Genomic DNA, 19,689 nt, shown 5'->3' with positions numbered 1-19,689 from the left:
TGCTGACCGCGGCGGGAGCCGGCTGCTCTCGCCTCACGACACCATTTTTCCTCCCCGCTGCCAGCTCCCTCCTTCCCCTTGGGGCTCGTTCAGTACCGAGTGTCCCTGGAAAATGTCACTTTCGCCTCACCACAGTGTGACAGCCACACCCGCCCTGGGGTGAGGGCCAGGAAGAGGCGGGGCAGGCGGAGGCAGCAGGCCCCCCCCACCATCCGTCCCGGCAGGCCACGGGCCGGGAAGGGGCGGGCGAGCATTCCCGGAACCAGCCGCGCTCGCACCGCCGCCGCCGGCCCGTTCTCCCCGCGGCTGAGGGAGCCGGGAACTGCCCGCCATGTCCTCGATGGCCGCCGCCAGCTGCGACGGCAAGGGCGCGGGCGAGGCGCAGGAAGGGAAGAAGCCGCTGAAGGCCTGCTGCGCCTGCCCCGAGACCAAGAAGGCGAGGGACGCCTGGTAGGGACCCGGCCCCGAGCCCCCGTGGCCCCTCCGCGCCCGGGCGTTCCACCCTCCTGCCCCGCCGGCATTGCCTCCCTTCCCGGGGTTTGTGCCACCGTGCGCCGGGCATGCTGGGGGCGCTCCCCATCCCAGACGGGGGTGCTGGAGTGTCCGAGGGAGGAGGGAGAGTGTGGAGAAGGAGAGGAAACTGTCTTTAAAGGATTACTTAGAAATTAGGAGTTTAAAACCTCATAGCCCGTGTTTAAAACAGGTTTCAAAGATCAGCTTTTAATGCTGCTTGTAAATCTTCACTATTGTTGATTGAAGCAACACGTACCAGCCGGTGATAACTTCTTTATTGTTCACCTGAGTATAATTACATTCTCTTTTAAATAAAGAAAAATACTCCGGTTTTTTTTGAGTCTCAGAGGATGACATTTCCCAGAGAAGTTCAAAATTCGACAGTGACCTATATAGCTGCATTGGTAATTATAGGCTTAGTCATGATCATAAGACCTATAAAATGGTATGAAGTGCACCCTCCAAATGGAGCTCCTTTGTCTTTGACAGTCAATCTTTAAAGTTTAAAAAACTTTAATCCGATGACCAAGTTGTCTTTTTTTTTTTTACTTTGCTGGTGGTATGGATGGTGTTTGGCAGGTGGCATAATACTGAACATTGGTTTTGCTAAATTTAGGGGAGCATGTCTAGTTACACAGTAGAGTGAGGTGACTCCAGGGCACCCTAAGAAAAGGGTGGTAGGATGGATGTTACTGCTCAGATGGAGTTGCCCTGGGCAGCCAGGGGATGTGTCCATGCTCTTTGTAATAAAACCCAAGAAGAAAACTAAACAGCTCTGTCATTCAGTCAAAAGAAAGTCTGAACTGCTTTTGTGGTATACATGATATACCAACAATGAGAGGCTCTTACTTGGATAGATGAGTTGCATCAAAAGTTACCATATATTCTGAATAATTTTTTCGACAATAGCTGGACAGGTGTTGTGTTTTGTTTTGCTTTTTGCTTCAGGGTCCTTAAATTGCAACTGAAGTTTGATTAAATTATCATTTACTGGTTAACCTGTTCTGTATTGTTCTCTTACTGGGGAAATTTTGTTGCTTCCCTACTGAACAATTTGAATCTGGCCAGCTCAGCTACTTGATGGTGTGACAGCCTTGTGTTGTATAACCAATCCCCATCCAGACATGCCCAGAATAGACCCAGGCCTGTTAACAGGAAGTTCTGTTCTGCCTGCTGTCAGAGTTTTAGGTGCACAGCTCCAGACTTGGGTAACTTTTTGGGATAGTTTTATATTGTCCAAAACAGCACTACCCTGGACAGGATAGGAAAAAAAAAATCTCTGGATCCTAATAGGGATTTTTAATTGTCCCCAACAGTTTGTTAGTTCTGTTTCTTTACTAAAAGTAAGTGAACATTTTATTGCTGAACCCTGGAAATCTTTTTGTTTTGCAGCATTATTGAGAAGGGAGAAGAAAACTGTGGGCACCTAATTGAAGCTCACAAAGAGTGTATGAGAGCTCTGGGCTTCAAGATATGAGTGAGATGAGCAGGACTGAGTGGGGTGAGTACAGCCTTCAGCACCTCTGCCTCTGAAGTGCCCTGCCTTCAGCTGGTGCCCCTGGAAGGCCCAGAGTAGTGTTTGTGATGGTGTTGCCCTTATGAGAGAGAAGGCAGAGCAATTCTCATTGACACTACAGCCAGCATTGCTGTCCTGTGAGGGTGGTGAAGCCCTTGGCAGCACACAGCCTCTGTGAGTCACCCTTCAGCAGTAGAGAATGGTGCTGCCTCTGTTGTCTGCTAAGAGATCCAAACCTCAGTTTAGATTTCTGGTGCTAGGACACGTGGGAGTTGGTTTTTGTGGGTTTGGGCTGGGGTTTTTTTGTTGATTGTTGAACTGTTGCTCAATATCTAGTGGAAATCCATGTTTTGTGAAGCTGTGTTTCCTTTCTCTTCTAGATGATGTCTTTGGTGTGACTGTGTTCTGGAAAGCTGCAAAATAAATTATTTCTGCAAGTTAATTGAAAGAACAAATATAAACAAAAAATCTATTTATGAAGAGTCTTTAATGATAGAGTATGCATCACATCTGTAGCTTTTCCACTGTTTGCTCTTGACCACTGCTATAGAAAATATATTTTTTCCTCTCAATAAAAGCCTGAAAATGACGTATGTTCCTGACTTCTGTTTCTTTTTAAGTGAAGAAATGACAGCGCCCTCCTTACTGAAAAGAGCATGCTGCAGGAATGAGAGCATGAGAAAAGCCTGCTTAATCATTAACATAGGAACTCTTTCTTCGTAATGGTTACTGTGGTGGTTTGGTTGAACCAAGAGAGGGCTTTGCTGGGTTTTCCCACTGATGCAAATTGTGAAATCATGCTAGTAGCATTGCACACTTGCAGTTTTCAGCAATTGTGCTGAAGTTTGCAGTGCTGTTTGTGACAGTAGCTGTAACTATGTTTGTGCAAAGGTGACCACAGACTTATGAAATGAACTTCCTTAGAGTCAAAACTGTATTTGATTTCCCCATGTTTTAATTCTTCTGCGATGTTTGAATATCATTACCCAAGCTTCATTCTTTGTAATGAAAAATTAGGTACTTCCCATCTCAAACTCGCTTGAGCTCGTAGTTCTTCAACAGAAAGGGAGCAGAGGACTGCTCCCTGTCACTGCAAGTGACTTGTATGTACAGGTTACTTGCCTGAAAGTAGAGCTTTTTCTTATGCTCAGTTTTTGTTGGGTTGGTCTTGTGCTATGCATGCATGGACTTATGTTTTCTGGCTTCTTTCACTTGAATGAGATTATGGTGTTGTATGAGATGGTAGTTGTTGCTTTTGATTCCTTCTTACAACCTTGTTAGAGAAACATCAGGTGCAATTTCTGGGTTGTTACAGGTGGGGCTTTTCTGGCTTCATCGTATGTAATTGTGCAACCCTAATGTTACTCCTCCTGTGGTGAGTTGACTTTACTGAATATGGTATCGCTAATTACTTTTTCTCCTGATGAGTTTTCTCTTCAGAAACTGAAGAGACAAAATCTGTGCTTTGTCTTGATTTTTCTACTGGCTTTGGTCTGCTGCAGGGATGAGTCCAGTCATGATTGTTTCTCTACCTGCTGGGCCCCATGTATCCTGAGGTAGCAGTGGTTTTTGGCTGTGAACATTTAGTATGTAACACTTGGTGCTGCCCCTGCTGAGACTCACAAGTTGCATGAGGAGAGTTTAGACTCTTGCTCTGGGAATGTTTTCTGAAGGTCCTGTCTTGAGGCAAGAGTTGTGTGCACGCTGGCTTTTAGCCTCAGAGTAGGGATGCAGGTGTGGCTCTGGCAGAAAACATTCAAGGCTGCCTGTGGCACTGTAGCTGTTTGAGGAGCAGGACCTGGTGCTCTTTTTGGTGTTTATTATTGTCTTGAGGTAGGAACCTGAATAAGGTCATTCCTTGTTGAACCATTGTGTGTCAGAGTATGAACTGAGGAGAATGCTAAAAGGTGGATGAGCACCAGCTTTGTGGTAGCATGGTCTGGGTAAACTGTGAAAATGGTGCCACAGAATAGAGCAGGGCAGGAAGTGGCCAAGTGAAAGTGGAGAGCTGCTTATATCAGGTCAAGAAAAGAAAAAAAACACATTCCTGCACTATTTTACACAAATTCTATTCACTTAAAAATTTGGGTGTGTAGACCTCCATGAGGGTAAAAGCTAGGCAAGTACTTCAGAAAGTTTTTGGAAATGAGTGGCATGCTGATGTACCTGTGTGCAACAGGTACAGAAAGGATACTGGACAACTCTACACTTGAAGCAACAATGGAAGAACCTTGTAGTCAAATCAAATTCCTTGCTGAGTGGCTTCATTTCTTACTATGGTTTTCCTGTGGAGTGAGTTCAGGGCTTCATTCAGGGAGTGGGAGTTCCTGTGTTAATAGTTACTGACAGTGTTGGTGACAGACACGGCCCTGCACAGGGTGGTGGGTACCTTGAGGGTGTAGCACACACAGCAGTAGCAGGAAACTTGACTAAACTATAGTCAAGTTTAGGGTAGCACAACTAGATACAGTGCATGCCATCTTTGAACCTTTGTAATTCACTGAGAGCTAGTCTGGAGTAGGCTTGAGACCTTTCCCAGCAGTTGTAAATCAAATGTGTATATTTTGGAGCTACAGTGTTTATTCATGTGTAAGTAACAGTTCTGCAGACTAATTCCAGCAATGCACTGTATAATAAATCAAGAGGTGTTTGATTATGCCCTCTCTGACTTCAAGCTACCAAGGTCTTAGTGTCCTCAACACAGGTGATTGAGCTAGTTTTCAGCTTATGGGATCAGTAGTGAACCTGTTGACTTCCTAAAGGATGGGCAAAATAACCAGTCATGCAGCTGCTGTGAGATTTGGGACTGATAATCTCTGTGTTGTGTGGCTCTCAAGGACAGAGGATTTATTTGCCAAACATAGTGCAGGCTGTACCTGTGTTGCATCATCACATGCAGCTAAATATTAAGTGCTACTGGTTGAGTCCATTTTAAGTGGGGAAATAGTGAAGTACCTGTTTCCACACTGCCTGTTTCAGTGCTGAAAAGCTTGACGTGTCTGTTTTTCACAAACACATTTTGTAGTAATGCTTACGTGTGTACTTCCAGGGAAGGGTGTTAATGTTGCTCAGGTGTTTTCTATGAACTTGCCATCTTCATTCCAAATTGTTTTCAGCTTTGTTATTTGATTCAATCCCTTTCCTATTGAATCAGTATTGGCTTTTGAACACTTGTCTTGGATGAACCAGTATCCCTGGCTGAAGGGCATTTAATCCAGAGCAAGGCATGAAAATAAAATGTCTCTTTGGTAATAAGAGGGTTTTTTACTTTTGCTGAGTAGAAAACTGAAAGTGCTGTGAAGATGATCTGTATGGCCATGGTACTGTCGAGGGAGAAAGGAAGATTTAGTCTTTGCGGTTCAATCACTTTACAAATCTTCCTTTTAGAAATCTGAGTCTGAAAACACTAAGTTAATCTCTAGTGTGTGCTCTGAGATCTACCTTTTAAAGTACTGTATCATTCTCTCTACAATGTCACATTGAGACCCAGCAGAAAAGTTGTGTCGTTTCTAATGAGAGCTTTGTGCTGCTATTGCCATGGGTTGAAAGCTTCCTGTCTGCCTTTCACAGAGAAATCACAACAGGTCATCCTCACCCACGGTGCTGGCTTCAGCATCACTGCAACACCACTATTTATGTCCTAGAAGATGTCAGATGAAGGCCTTTCTTGTCCTAATGAGTCATTAACACAGTTATTTTTTACTCAGGAATTTACCTAACAGAAGAATGAAATTACTAACTTCCTTTTTTTCCACTTTCTTTGATGCGCCTGCAAAAGGGTTTTGGTAGTATGAAAAGGTAGGAGAAAATGCAATGGTGCTTCTCAGGATGTGAGGTGCTTCCTCTAATGTAGTTCTACATTTCTTCTCGTAGCAGTTCAGTTTTGTCTCACAGATCTTATGCAAAGTATCTTTCTTCTAAGTGTTCACAATCTTGATATCCCAACTCCCCATTTTATCAGATGTCAGCCTATCTTGGAGAGAAGGCTCCTTACAGATTTTTTGCAGAGGCCTAAAGGTACACAAGTTGTTGTCAGGATCATATAGCGAGTATATGGCAATGGTATGAAAAACAGAGCCTGTATCCCAAGATTTTTTTATTGTGGTGCTTTAGCTATAAGATCATCTGTCCTGCTTTGGAGAGAAGGTTGAGAGAAAGTTCTTCATTTCCCCATAACTCTTGCAGATGGGTGTTGTTCTGCTTCAGTAGCTAGGATTTATTTCTTCATTTAGTTAAGGGGCCTCTGAAGACCAGGTTCACTATTTTTTTCACTTTGTCCTTAACAGAAAGCACCTTTCTGAATGGACTGTGCTCACCCTGTGCAAAGTTTAATTTGTCTTCTTTCCTTCCCACGTGTCAGCCTGCCAGGATGGCTCTTAGGAACCATGCAGCTCTGTATTGCACATGGCCTCATCATTGCAGAAATAAGATTGTGCTGTCCAAAACCACGATGGATTCTTGAAGGTTGTCATAAAGCATTACTGCAGCCTTGCCTGGGAGACAGCGTTATTCCAGAGCACTGTTAGTTAGGAGAGGCAATCAGTGTGTCTTTAACTGAATGGTGCCAATGGGAATGGCATGTTAGGCAGGGCAGCTGCAAGCTCGGCCTGAAACACGACCACCCTTGAAACCCTATCTCTACCCCACTGACCTGTGCAGGCTGACTTCACACTGGGATGGGAGACCACGTGGGTTGCGTCAGTGCCTGAAATGTAATTGCATCCTGGCAGTGGGGCAGATCCTGCCTGTGTGACTGATAATGTGTTACTTGAAGCAGGGGAGGAATTGCATTTACGCATGTTTTGTGTAGCTGACCATGGAGGATTGACCTCAAAGGCTCCCTCTTGCGCCTCTGTCCTGGGTTACCTGAGTGGGAAGTGTTGGCTGTCCTCATTGGGCTAAATGAAGGTCTAGGGCAGGTTCTAAGTAGCTATTAGAAAAATGAGAATGTGAGATGATGTTTCTCAAGGGTGTTTCCCAACAGAGCCTGTAATCCCTCAACTAGGATTTCCCCACAAAATGTGCTTCCAAGTGTTACACGCTCACAAAGCTTTTGGCAGGCTGGATAGTGTCATCTTCATGATAGATGAAACTGGGTGCCAGAGGTTTGTTTGCTCTAGTTTTATCCCTTGCATTCACAGTTCTCTGGCTGTGCAAAGCTTTTCCTTATGCCCGTTGATCTAAAACACCCCATGAGAGGAAGCTCGCTGGAGTAAGGGGAGGCTGTAATGGAGAGTATTAATTGAGAGCCAGCCTCTCTTCTTTTGCCAAGTCCCTGCCACGGTTACAAACCACAGTGGGAAAAGGGGGTGACCTTTTTCCTTTTTTGTGCTGGGTGAAAGTCACTCTCTTGCAGGAGTGCAGAGCAGTGGAGAGTCTGATGTGTGACTGGAGCTCGCCACGATAAGCTGGTTGTTTTCCCTTCTCCTTTCCCCTCCTCGTGCTGTGCTGGGCTTATCTGGCCGCCTGAGTTATGTTAAGTAGCGGGTGCATGCTTGCTCTCTGTTCTCCTCGCTGCTTTTGCTCCTTGGATTTCAATTCCAAACATGGTTATCCATTTGGGGTCTCTCTCCGTTCCACTGCCAAGAGATACACATTCCACACTCATCACCAGCTCCCTCTGCTGCTCTCTCACGGTCGCTATTCCATTTGCTGCAGCGCAGGCGAGACAGGCAGTGCAAGGAGATCTCTGTCCCGTCAGTGAGTTTTCTAGCTAATGGCCTCGACTCTTTTTCTGACTGAGCTCTTTAGGCCTCACATTTGCCAGCTTCTTTTCTCACTGTTGTGGCTAAGAAGGGGGCCAGCCGACGCTTTGTGAGCCACAAAGAGGAGAAGCGAACGCTTTTGGAATTTTTCGGGTGCAAAAACATTCGACAGCTCTTTTTTAGCATGTTACTTTGAAACGCTGCTGTGGGACCAGACGGTGCACAAAAGGAAGAGGAGGAGGAACAGCTACCCAGCAGCTCTGCTTTCCAACCTCTGCAGCACCCTTTGTGTATGACAATTCATTTTGAGCGCAGGACAGCTGGGGAGGGTGGGGAGTGGGGCAGGATGAGCGCAAACAGCCCCTCCTGGGACCAGGCTGTTCTCCAGCCTCCGGTGTGTGATGCTTGGAAGGAGATTACAGAGGAAGCAGCCTACCAGCTGGCCAGCTGCATTGTCCTCCTGGGTTACATGGGGGGAAGTGGCATCTTTGGGTCCCTCTATATCTTTGGCCTCCTGGCCCCAGGCTACTTCTGCTACGCTCTGTGGGGCTGGCTGAGTGCTTGTGGGCTGGACATCTTCATCTGGAACATGCTGCTGGTCCTCGCCTGCTTGCTTCAGCTGGCTCACCTGGCGTACCGGCTCCGCAGAAACACCATCCCAGAAGAGTTTGACCTCCTCTACAAGACCATGTACCTGCCCTTGCAGGTGCCCCTGGAAGTCTACAAAGAAATTGTGAAGTGCTGTGAGGAGCAGGTGCAGTCGCTAGTCAGAGACCAGAATTATGCAGTGGAGGGCAAGACGCCCATTGACCGCCTCTCGCTGCTGCTGTCTGGCAGGTAAAGGCTCCCCCATCTTTGAGCAAAGTCTGACAGCAAACTGCTGTGGCTTTTTGTTGTATTATCACCCTCTGTAGAAACTGGGGTGAGGATTGTTTCCTTCCTCTGATAAGGATCTCAGATATGCATCAGTTTTTTGGGGAAGGGGGAAATTTGCTTTTTGGGGTGTTAGTTTTGTTTTGTTTTTCTAACTTAAGGGTATTTCAGGGAATGGTTTGCAGACTCAAGCTGTGGGCAATGAAGTGGAGCTCAACCTTACCTGTGATACTTTTGATGAATTCTTACCCCTTTGTCTGTCATTTTGAAGTGATCTTAATTCTGATGGGAGCAGACTGGCTCTGAGAATGTGTTTCTCAAGGCAGGAGAGCAGTGTGTCTGGACCTGGGGGTACCAGGCACACCTTTGTGATATGAAGAGCTGTGTGCTGAGTGTGCTGAGGCCTCAGTTCACCTGCTCTCCCTGGCCAGCAGTGTTCAGGGAGAAGTTCCTGTTCCCAACACCCCAACACTCAGGGCTTTGACATTTTTCACTTTGAGCACCATTTCCTCAAAAGAGAGAGTATTTTCCTGTGGTGGATCCTGCCTAATCAGGTGTCTTTCTTTCCCTGTGCTGTCAAGCATTTATGATACTCCTTCTTCTGGACCACCAAGGAGAACCTCAGGGACCTCTAGAGAGTGACACTGGAGATTTGATTGAGTGATCAAGTACTGGCATTTGTTCACCTGAGATCTGCTGCCTTTAGCAGCATATCCACTTAACAATTTGCAAAATCCAGATGCATACAAATAGCAATAGTGTTGGCTTCCAGTCTGCTGCCAAAAACTTGGCACTAATGTTACATAAGAATGGGAAAGGAAGATGATCTCTAAATAGTAGCAGTGCTGAGCTGCAGGAGGTGTGTCCCACAAGGATTTTCCTTTGGGAATGCAAAGCATCACCTGGGGCTCCTGTTTTACTGCAGTGACCAATCCTCTCTGGTGAGGGAGTCTGCAAAGAAGAATGGCTGACCTTCCTTTTTTTGGTGTTGATCCCTTTTCTAAGATGTGTTAAGAGCACCCTGGGTCCACCAGGATAATGAATGGCAAAGCACTGGAGGTAAATTTGATATGTGTGTTTCCAGTAGTGCTTCACCTTACCAAACATGTCTGGTGAGCAGCTGGCTCTGAGGTTTACTGAATCAGTAAATAATATTTCTGGGGAAGAGTCTGTGCTGTCTTGACCTGCACTGGATAATGTGATGCTACATCTGTGGGCATGAGAGTGCTGCAACAGACAATGTAAGATGGTGATGGTGGGTAGTTGTTGGGCTATCTTTGCAGTGGGAAGTATGCATCTTGGCTGGTAAAGGATGCTCCATGGAGGTGGGAATGGATTTACTTTTCCTAGTACCCGCTCTATTGCCTTGTGAGGTCCTTGCTGACCCTGCAGAGAATTGCTGTTATGGTGCTCTTTCTTAGACTGAGCAAGTGGGGTCTTGGAAATGCAGAATATGCCTGGATTGGGAAATGTGCTTTACAATCCATGACCCTTGCAGGCAGCACTGCCAGGTGATTAGAAGCCAGAGGTGAACAGTCTTTTAACTCCTGAAGGCAAGAATTGCCTTTGTGCATCATACAGCAGGGGTACACAGTGACAGGAAAGCAAGAGGCCCCAAGTCTGGTGATGCAGAGCTATGAATAGAACTCCAGAGTGCCCTGGCATTGTCCTTGCTTCAGGCCCATGCAGGTCCTTCTCTTTTCCCACAGCAGAGCTCAGTGCACATTTGACCTTGACCCTGGCAGGAAATTGTAGCAAAAGTAGGCAAAGGGATACTCAGAAGGCCAAGAGAAAGTGAGCATTAGTGTGCAGCAAACTATGAGCTCTCGGGGTGATCTGTGAGGAACCATGGGCAGTGGGATTTTGGGGGATCCTGAATGCAGTGACTTCCCAGTACAAGACTGGGAATGCCCTCATGCAATCCTGGAGACAGGAGGAAGGTACAAGTACCAAGAGCCACAGGCTGGCTTAGAAGTACCTAGAAAGCAGCAGTCCTGTGGGCTGAGAAGTCCTGGGTTAGCATTGCACCTGTGAGGGCTGTCTTTGTAGCAAGGAACAGAACACAGATGGAATATGGGGAAGTGGCAGCAAATCCCACAGAGAAAGGAGGGATAGCTCATCACTAAAGCACCTGCAGCTGTCCCAAGAGGGTATGAGACATCTGTGAGACAAGTATTTCTTTCCTCTCTGGTGGGACACACTGTTTGAGCTATCAGATTTATGTGACATCTGTTTTGTGGCCTAAGCCTGTCTGCCTCACCTGTCCTCTGCAGGATCCGAGTGTGCCAGGACGGACAATTCCTTCACTATGTCTTTCCATACCAGTTCCTGGACTCTCCAGAATGGGAGTCGCTGCGACCCTCTGAGGAAGGAACTTTCCAGGTAACCACAGCTCAGCTTCACTCCTTGGTGCTTTGCTGCACGTCTGAGAAGGAGGTAGAGAGGCCCCATTGTGCCATTCAAAGCTGACCAGGAATACTTTCCTCCCCTTCCTGGTGGTTTAGCCAGCATAGGATTGTGATTTAACCTTTTTTACTACCTTGTTCTGAAGACCTCAGGGCATGCTCCTACTATCTGCTGATAGCAAGGAGGGTGGAGCACGGTGCTCCTTCCTGTTTATCAGGGAATGGAGGTGCCAGACTGCTGGCTCTCTTCCCTTACAGTGTTCTCCAGTCCTAGCATCAGGATGGCAGCCCCGGCCACATGCAGCAGTGATGTAAATCCACAAACATCCTGTCCCTCACAGAAGTTTCTGATGGTCATGTGTTTTGGGTGGAGAAGCACAAAGGATGATTCACACCCGAATATGGTTCTTTCTGAGCAGAAAGATCCCCTGCTGAGAGGCCAGACCAATTCTCATTTGCAGTAACTGAAAGGATTTTGGCCTTGCTGTCAACACCCCACAGTCTATCTTGGCTTTTTTTCTGGAAAAGATTACTTAAGCCTACATCTCCCTGTCTTTAATGCACATCTCAGGATGGCCTGATACCTGTCAGGATGTCAATCCTCATTATGTCAATTAGGGCATATGAGGAGGGATCTTGCTAATCCCTTGGGAGCATGGGAGGGTCATGAGGGAATGATGCTTTCTCATGAGGGTAGGTAGCCCCAAGCAAACTTGGTTAAACCAGGGCAGCTCTCCAAATCTGTTTTCCTAGGGTCTGAATTTGGCTCATGTGTGAAAGGTTCATGGTGATTGCTCCTGAAAACAGTGCCATCACCAGTGATTATGGTTGTAGGAGATAGCTGGCTATGTGACTGTGGCACAGGGCTACAGATAGTGAGCAGAAATAGGGATGTTGGAGCAAGGTAATGAAGTAGAAAAGGCAACAACAGCATGGCTGTGCTAGGGCTGGTGTATCTCATGTTTTGCACAGGTCTTCAATCTGGCAGCAGACTGCTGCTAGCTCCTGGGCTGTATTTGCCCAAGAATCCAGCAGAGAGAGTGATGGGCTACGGGCAGGGAAATGGCTGACTGCAATGGCTGACTGCAGGCATGCAACCTGCAAAGACATCCACATCATTTTCTGAGCTGATTTCTGTGGAGATGAATGTTCCCAGACCTCCTGAGGCTCTTCACCTGTGGTGCATGAGACAGCCTGGGAGCAGGCTGGGGCCAGGCTGCACCAGCCCTGCCAGCACCACGCTCTGGCACATCTGCTTTGCAGGACAGGGCTGGCCAGTGAGGTCAGCCATGCCTGGCATCAGGATGGGGAGGTAGAGCCCTAGGTAGGGAAGGCCATATGCTGGAAATGCCTAAACCCCAGTGTGCTTACAGAGGAGCATGAAGAAGTAGCAGCTGTGTGAGACCAGCAGTCACCAGGTGTCACTTGACCAGTCCATGTACCTGGAAGGACCTTACTCTCAGTGGCCATGCTAATCATGGTGATGTGCTGCTTTTGGCAGCTGTTTAACACACTAGTCCCTCTCACACAAGTAGCTAATAAAACTCTGTAACTTCTCTCAACCTTGTCTTAGCAACACAATAATTTGGTTTAAAAAGTGCATGTTGGGCTCTGGGTCTTTGCTGGAGGAAGGTGTGGAAGGTTTTTCTTGCCTGAAGTTTTTCTTGCCCCATTGCTCTCTGGATTGAACAAATTCAATTCTGAGCCCACTGAAAAATGGCAGAAGCATGACTTAGACTACGAGAATAGCTGCCTTCCTTGAGCTTCTGCTTTGGCTGATTGCTTCCCACAGGACTGTTGGGTCCCAGTGCCTGAAGGAGTTTGGTTTCAGGGCTGGCACTTTCCCCCAGAAGGCTGAATTACAGGCTCTTGCTGATGCCGGAGCACTTGTGTCAGGGGGGACTCAGGACAAATCTGTCTTGCTGTCCTGGTTTGGTGGCAGGTTTGCTTATTGCATCTCAATCCCTCACAAGAAGGGATCACTTTTGATCCCTGCACCAGAGGTTGGTTAGGAAAATGAGATTCCGGTCATTTAAATTTCTGTGTGACCCTTCCTTTTGCTTGCCTGGCCTGGGAAAGTTCTCAGGTTTTATCTCCTATATTTCTTTCATCAGACAGCTGTTTGCAGGGCAATGGCATCAAATATCAAACCCAAGGACACACACACGCAGCCAAGCCATGTTCAGCTTCCCAGTGGCCCTCTGCCATGGCGGCTGACCAAGGAGACCCCTGGGCACAGAGTGAAAGGGAGCCCCCGGAATATTTTGGTTACGGCACTTGTTCACATGCCAGTGTCTCTATTACACTCGGATGTTCTTCTTTGGCCCAGGGCAGCTTGACCCTTCCTGCATTTCTTGTCTTTATTATTATTTGTTATAATACACACTTACATACTACAAAATGTTTTTGACTGAAATTATTCTTGTCCTACACTTAGGGGGGAAAAGGTCTCTCTTTACATTGGCAAAACCAGAAGGAAAATGAAATGTTCTCTAAAATCAATCCAATAAATCTTTGTGAGTTTTCTACATATACATGAACACAATAAAACCTTTCATTTCCTTTCTCACTGAGCTGTGCTGCAATGTCCTTCAGGGCCATTTCGGCCCTACAGAGTCTAGCAGAACTGCTGAGACAGGATGTCCCTCAGGCACAGGATGACCAGGGAAGCCTTTCAGGTGCCTCTTCCAGCACTCAGGGCCTTCTTGGAGCAGGGCCTGTGGGGCTCTGCAATCCAGCAGCACATTGGGTCAGCAGCCTCCCCCAGGGCTCCTTGCTGGCAACTCAGGCTGGCTGGGCATGCAAAAATAGCCCCCTCTGTAGCATTTCTGAGGGATAGAGATGTCTGTGCTGCCCTGTTCATTTCAGCTCCATCCCTCAGATGTCGATAGGGAGCATCATCTGAAAGCAAGAGGGTGAATCATAGCCATCCATGTGGCTGGGTTAAATGAGGATGTGCTACTAATTGCATAGGAAAATGGGGTCTTTGCCTTCTTAGGAGAGGAGACAGCATCAGATAAGGATTTATTCAGTCATTCAATCAGGAAAATCTGGCTCTCCAGCCCCACCATCTCCAAGGGGAGTAGGATTCAAAGGGGCTGAGGGCACTCCCTGTGTGAGTGAAGCCCATGGCTCCAAGGTGGGTGACCCCGCCCAGGCAGTGGGACTTACTCCACTCACTCCCTGCCCCACAGGTGACGCTGACAGCCGAGACCGACTGCAGCTACATCACCTGGCCGAGGAAGAAGCTGTATCTCCTCCTGAGGAAGGACCGCTACATCGCCCGCCTCTTCTCCTCCCATCTGGGCTATGACATCTCGGAGAAGCTCTACTCCCTCAACGAGAAGCTCTTCGCCAAGTTTGGCCTTCGCTTCGACATCCGCCTGCCCAGCCTCTACCACGTCCTTGGGCCGGCCTCCTCGGAGGGGGAGTCGGAGGACTGTGAGGAGCTTCTGCCGGGCCCTGGCCAGGCCGGCGTCTCTGAGGCGCCGCCGCAGCCGCCGCCGCCGGCTCCGCGCCCCCGGGCGTCCCGGCCCGACAGTGATCTGCTGGGTGAGGACTCCACCAGTCTTGTCTTGGAAGATTTTGCTGAGTTGCCGGGGTCTTTTATGGACTATGTGAGCGAAGGGGAGTATATGAAGTGAGGGCACTCCAGGCACGGGCACACCTCACCCTGTGTGGGACCCTCGCGTAAGTACCCACTTGCAGAGCAAGTCTTTCCCGTGGTGCATCTGCCTGGACAGAGCGCTGGACCCCCTTTGCCGTGGGTTTGCACCTCTGCAGTGGTTTTTGGCCCGCTGCCCCAAAGAATCCCAGAAGGTGGGCTCAAGCTAGGTGGTTTTGCTAAGGAAAAGCAGCAGGGCAGAGGCTTGACTCCAGGCACCAGCTGTGCTGTGGGGTAGAAGGGTCAGTAACCTGGCCATAGAAAGCTCTTCCCTGCCCAGTTCTCTCCCCATCCCTGAAGAGAGGCAGAAACACTGAAATGGTGTCAGGCTTATACCAGTGGTCACAGAGACAATGAGGTAGAGCTATAGCAGGAGATACTCCAGTATATATTGAGCTGAGCAAGAGCTCTGCAGGTGAGAAAGCCCACATCCTAGGTGATGCCAACAGGACTAGAAACAGCTCCAGGGTTTATAGCAGATTGGTAGCAAGGAATTGCTATAAACCCTGCAAGTATTCAGTCCGGGCAAGGGGACAAAGCTCAGAGTCCTTCCTCTCCCTGCCCACCACAGTTCATCCCAGCATTAGATTTTTCCTCCTTGTTTCTGCTGAGATTCTGATCTCTGCTAGATCAGTAAGATGTTGAAAAGTCTGCCCTGGGTGGTATAGGTCTTTCCTCCAGTCACCCTAGGTGGACTGACAGGCTAAGCATTGTTTTAAGATGCCCCAAACTCTGCTTTAGAGTGAGTGGGAATGAGATGCTCTCTTCCAAAATACCAGCTCCTTACTCTACAAGGGAAAAGCATTCTCCTGCCTGATGGCTGTTGGGGCAGAAGAACAATGCAGGCAAACAGAAATAGATGGGAGAGTGGCTTGTGCTTGAAATTCAAATCCAAGTGGCCAAGAGAGAAATTCCAGCCTGAGCTACTTTAAGCCAGCCACTGCATGCCAGCTGCTACACACCAGCTGCAGACCCCAAAATGTGCATTCCTGCTGCCGCCCACAGTAATCCAGCTGCCAGGCCCCAAGCTTGGGACTGGGATTTCTGTCCTAGAAGTGACCCCTGCATGTATCTCAGTTGGGTCTGCACAGCAGGAAGGAAGTTGCAGGGCTGGGCTGCAGCTGGGGTGGCTGCCTTCCATCAGGCAGCCTTGAACACAGCAACATTGCACCCTGCTCTTCTCTGTGCCTGCTTGGGTCTACTTCTTCGTCTGCTGTGACAGGGAGCATTGGCTCCTGGCATGAGCCCTGACAAGTCTGCAGTATTCTTCATATTACCTGGGATAGGAAGAAAGTGACCAGGGAAAGAACAAGTGTATTTGTTTGTGGCTGGATCAGATAAAGAGTTAGCAAGAGCTTTGATTAGGGTTTTGTTGTTGGGGTTGTTTGGTTTTGTGTAGTTCGTTGTTGTTTCCTTTTTTAGGAGGCAGAGAGAGGAAAAAAAAATCCACATTTGTTCTAGGAATGTGAAGCCCCTGGTTTTGCTGGGGATACGAAATTGCAGCTTTTTCAATCCTTACTTGGGGAGGCAGGAACACTGAATCACTTATGAGGCATCCTTCATCCTTGCTGTCAGAGTGTCTGTGAAAACTGTGATCACAAGTGAATGCAAGTAGTGTTGTGAACACAGCAAAGTCACTTTGCCTGTGCTTTGATTCTATTTTGCCTTCTCGGAGGATATCCATTCTCAGATCACTGGTAGAATTCTCCTGGTTGATCAAGCTCAATAAAACCAGAATTTCAAATGCAATAAAAAAAGGAAGGAGGCAAGTAACACTGTAGCTTTTTTTAAAATTTCCACCCATTTTTGGCAATGAGGCAATACTGTGAACATACACACAAGGGTGTGCGTGTGTGTGTGTGTGTTGGGCAAAACTTTGCTACACAGCAAAAGGCTATTCTTTCTTTCACACAGTCCTGTTGTGAGCTGGAAGCTCTTGTTTTTCTAGATCTTGTGACAGAGACAAGAGTGCTGCTATTGGCAGCAGAGACCTGCAGTAAAAGCCAGGTTTGGCTTGTATTTGAGGTGGGAGAGGAAGATGATCTTCCATGTCCGTCAGTCAGGAGACAATAGACAGTGTGGTATTTGAATTTTTAAGGTAATTAGACAAGGAATCCAAAACTCTGTTTAGTGTGCTCACAGTGGTGGAATGAGAACTTCCCTGTTACCTTACTTGGCACTTGTGTGTCCTAACCACATCACATCCCAGCACATCCTATCACATCCCAGTGGCACAGCAGCAGTTGTCACATCTGGACAATATTCCACAGTGACTTGAGTGCCTCACCACAAAAACTAGTGATACAGGGGGGCTGCAGGTTTTCACTCTGTCTAAAAACTTTTCACAGCTCAGTAAATAATCTGAGCAGGTCTGCCAAGGCTCAGGTAAAGCACTTCCCTAACTTTTTTATACATCTGTAATAAACAGGGAAATCCCCTGCAGTGTCATTCTTCATCCCTGAGGTCAGAGCTCTCCTGGGGCTTTCCCCTCGTCTGTGCTCTCATCTCCTTTCCCACAACTCCCAATGTGGGTAATCACCTTGCAGCTCTCTAAATTCCCCCTGCTGAAATGCTTCTGTGGATGATGTTCTTTTTCCTTTTCTGTCACTACAGCAGCCACCTTGCAACACTGCAGTTCAGGAGGGCAATTCTTGAATGCCCAAAGTGCTACAAAGGTCATGCACAAGAAAACATTCATGGAAGATATATTGGCCTACTATTCATGTCAGCTAGTTCCTTGAAAGCGTTTCTAGTCTGCTTATGAGTAAGGTGGACAGTGATATCCACTGATGAGCACATTCATTCTCTAAGGAGGATGCTGCCTGTTCAAAGGAGGCGGGTTCAAAAGTTCTGTTCACTGCTTGCTTTAACAGTATAGTATAGCTCAGTGCTCCAGAGGAAGCTAAGCTTTATTCCTTGCCAGCAAGTTTAAACAACCAAGAGCCACCTGCTTTTTCTCCTGTTCATACTACATTTTTTCTAGTTTGTTGCTATCAGGTGCTTGCAGGATGTGTAGCTGTTGTTACCTTTTTTTTTACAATTACATCTTGGGGCTGCCTTTCTATTTGGTGGGTGAGATGGGTGAATGGATGCTTGATGGTCTGCAACTTGGTATCTAAGTTAGTAGTTAACGTTTTGTACATGCTTTGAGAGCAAAAGCAAAGTAGCTGTGGGCTTTGTTTAACCAATATCACAGAAGCTTTGTGGAAGGGTTTGTTTTTGCCATCTCAGAAGGAGTGCATAACCCTGTTTCCTGATTTATCAGTTGTTGAGGAATTACATAGTTTTGCACTTTTGCACTGTCATTTAGGAGAGGAGGGGAGAAGAACAGGTAATGGTGGGCTCCATGAGGTTTGTGTCTTGGAAAAGTTTGAAAGTATGGTAGTAATGGTGTGCTCTCTTTCTCTCTCTCCCTCTCTCCCCCTCCCCCCTCTGTTCCCTGTTCCCCTTTTCCTCCCTCCTCCACTGCATTCCTTCTGCAGCCTCTGAAAACCATCTCCAGAGCTCTCACCCTCTCTGCAAAGGACGAGCCCCTCTGGCTCCCACTCAGACCCCCGAACTCTAGGGAACAACAGGCTGCTTTCATCCCGGAGCCCCTCCAAGGGAGCAGATGCTCACACAGGTTTTTGACCAGAGACACTCTTTAGCATGCAGAGACGTCTGCCAGCAGATATCTACACTCAGGAGCACATGAAGCACCTGCTTAGGACTGCAGTGTGACACTCCAGCACCTCCCACCCCATGGCTGTTCACCAGAGCTGCCTTCCCCAGCGTGCTTCCACGGTCTGTTTTCTAGTCCTGCCTCTCTGAGGTTGTCAGCAGCTCTGTCACCAAAGTGCACCAAAATCCTGCAAGCAATACCAGCCTGCTTGCAGAATCTGTGCTCCTTTTGATTCAATGATTCCCATTAAAGTCAGAGATGAAACTACTGGTGTTTGAGGATTTGAAGAGGGAGAAAACAGCTGGAGGGAGGGAGGGAGGATTTGAAGAGGGAGATCACTTGAGGTGATCTCAAGGCACAGAGTGGATGGGGCAAGGGGAAATGGGCCTGACAGCTTTGGTAAAAGGCTTGCAATGGAGAGTTTGATGATATGCATCTCGCTGAGCATCCACTCTAGTAAGACCAGAAATTACTTTTCCAGGAGTTAGGATTTCTCATTTATGACAAGCACAACTTCTCAAAGAAGCTGGTGAAAAAAGACTTCTGGTTTGTTGTTTGCATTGATTCTTGAAATAAGAAAGAGGAGGAATTGAGATTGGGAACAGGTGCAGGAAAGAACCCTTTTTTAATGTGCTCAAGGTGGGTGTGACCTCAGAGTGCACAAACATCAAATGAAGAAAGTAATGGATACAAAACATCTGTGAGGAGTGCAGCCATTGGTAGGAAGGACAATGCCTTAATGAAAATAGTGTAGAGATGGAAGGCCTCTTCCAAGCTCAGCTGCAACAGCATTTGTCTCCTGAGCTTCCCCAGCCATTTTCTCAGTCAGAGAATTAGAGGTACCTGTGCAAGAATCCTCTGTCTCACAGAGCCTTGTGTGATCAAGTTGAGTTGGTGCAATCAAGTTGAGCAGTGGAGAGCCTCTCCAGAGCAGGTATTCAGGGAAAGAGCAAGGAATGTTGGTCCTTCCCTCAGCACAGGGAAGGGTGTCCTTCAGTGCCTCTTGGCACAGCCATGCTGGGGCACAGCCATTCTGCCTGTGGGGCTGGCTCTGTGCAAGCCCTGGGCTGGTGGAGGCAGCCCCACCTGCCCTGCCCTGCCCTGCTCACACAGGGGCTGTGACCCAGCCTCTGTCTCACAAGTCTCAGCTGGGCAAAACCTGTGCCCTTGGGATCTGGCACTCTTGCCAAGGGCCTCTGGAATGGTGGGTATGTGGGATCTGTACTCAGCTCCTTGCACTGCCCGCCTTTGCTGCCACACCAGGGCAGGAGAATGGGGCTGCCCCAGGCCTGGGAATCACCCTGCTCATGGTTGCTACCATGCTCTGTCAATACATTGGTGCTTCAGCCTGA

The 19,689-nt window shown here is 47.8% G+C and overlaps 2 protein-coding genes across 3 annotated transcripts; both read left to right on the top strand.

The window, feature by feature from the left end:
* Positions 1 to 211: 211 nt before the first annotated feature.
* LOC132069826 (cytochrome c oxidase copper chaperone) lies at positions 212 to 2,618 on the top strand. Its single transcript, XM_059466282.1, has 3 exons — positions 212 to 450; positions 1,906 to 2,014; positions 2,410 to 2,618. The coding sequence occupies exons 1-2, from the start codon at positions 332 to 334 to the stop codon at positions 1,988 to 1,990; spliced, it is 204 nt and encodes a 67-aa protein (XP_059322265.1). The 5' UTR covers positions 212 to 331; the 3' UTR covers positions 1,991 to 2,014; positions 2,410 to 2,618.
* Positions 2,619 to 7,695: 5,077 nt separating this feature from the next.
* On the top strand, positions 7,696 to 18,604 carry POPDC2 (popeye domain containing 2). 2 transcript variants are annotated; one of them, XM_059465904.1, is made up of 4 exons: positions 7,696 to 8,571; positions 10,881 to 10,989; positions 14,207 to 14,564; positions 18,159 to 18,604. In XM_059465904.1, exons 1-4 carry the CDS (start codon positions 8,027 to 8,029, stop codon positions 18,239 to 18,241), a joined length of 1,095 nt encoding a protein of 364 aa, XP_059321887.1. In that variant the 5' UTR covers positions 7,696 to 8,026; the 3' UTR covers positions 18,242 to 18,604. The 2 variants fall into 2 exon arrangements, with proteins under 2 accessions (XP_059321887.1, XP_059321886.1); XM_059465903.1 differs by having other exon boundaries at positions 14,207 to 14,702.
* The last annotated feature ends 1,085 nt before the right edge of the window (positions 18,605 to 19,689 follow it).

This window comes from Ammospiza nelsoni, chromosome 2 (genome assembly GCF_027579445.1).
Source record: "Ammospiza nelsoni isolate bAmmNel1 chromosome 2, bAmmNel1.pri, whole genome shotgun sequence".
NCBI classification, from domain to species: domain Eukaryota; kingdom Metazoa; phylum Chordata; class Aves; order Passeriformes; family Passerellidae; genus Ammospiza; species Ammospiza nelsoni.
The sequence above is the reverse complement of the archived record's forward strand: the minus strand, read 5'-3'. Positions and strand labels throughout refer to the sequence as shown.

What these genes read in the sequence shown, in the direction of transcription:
- LOC132069826 (XM_059466282.1), top strand. Translation starts at nt 332, where the DNA reads ATGTCCTCGATGGCCGCCGCCAGCTGCGACGGCAAGGGCGCGGGCGAG. An exon ending in AAGAAGGCGAGGGACGCCTG is followed by an intron (nt 451 to 1,905) that starts GTAGGGACCCGG and finishes TTTGTTTTGCAG; the next exon opens with CATTATTGAGAAGGGAGAAG.
- POPDC2 (XM_059465903.1), top strand. Translation starts at nt 8,027, where the DNA reads ATGACAATTCATTTTGAGCGCAGGACAGCTGGGGAGGGTGGGGAGTGG. An exon ending in TCGCTGCTGCTGTCTGGCAG is followed by an intron (nt 8,572 to 10,880) that starts GTAAAGGCTCCC and finishes TGTCCTCTGCAG; the next exon opens with GATCCGAGTGTGCCAGGACG. An exon ending in CTGAGGAAGGAACTTTCCAG is followed by an intron (nt 10,990 to 14,206) that starts GTAACCACAGCT and finishes CCTGCCCCACAG; the next exon opens with GTGACGCTGACAGCCGAGAC.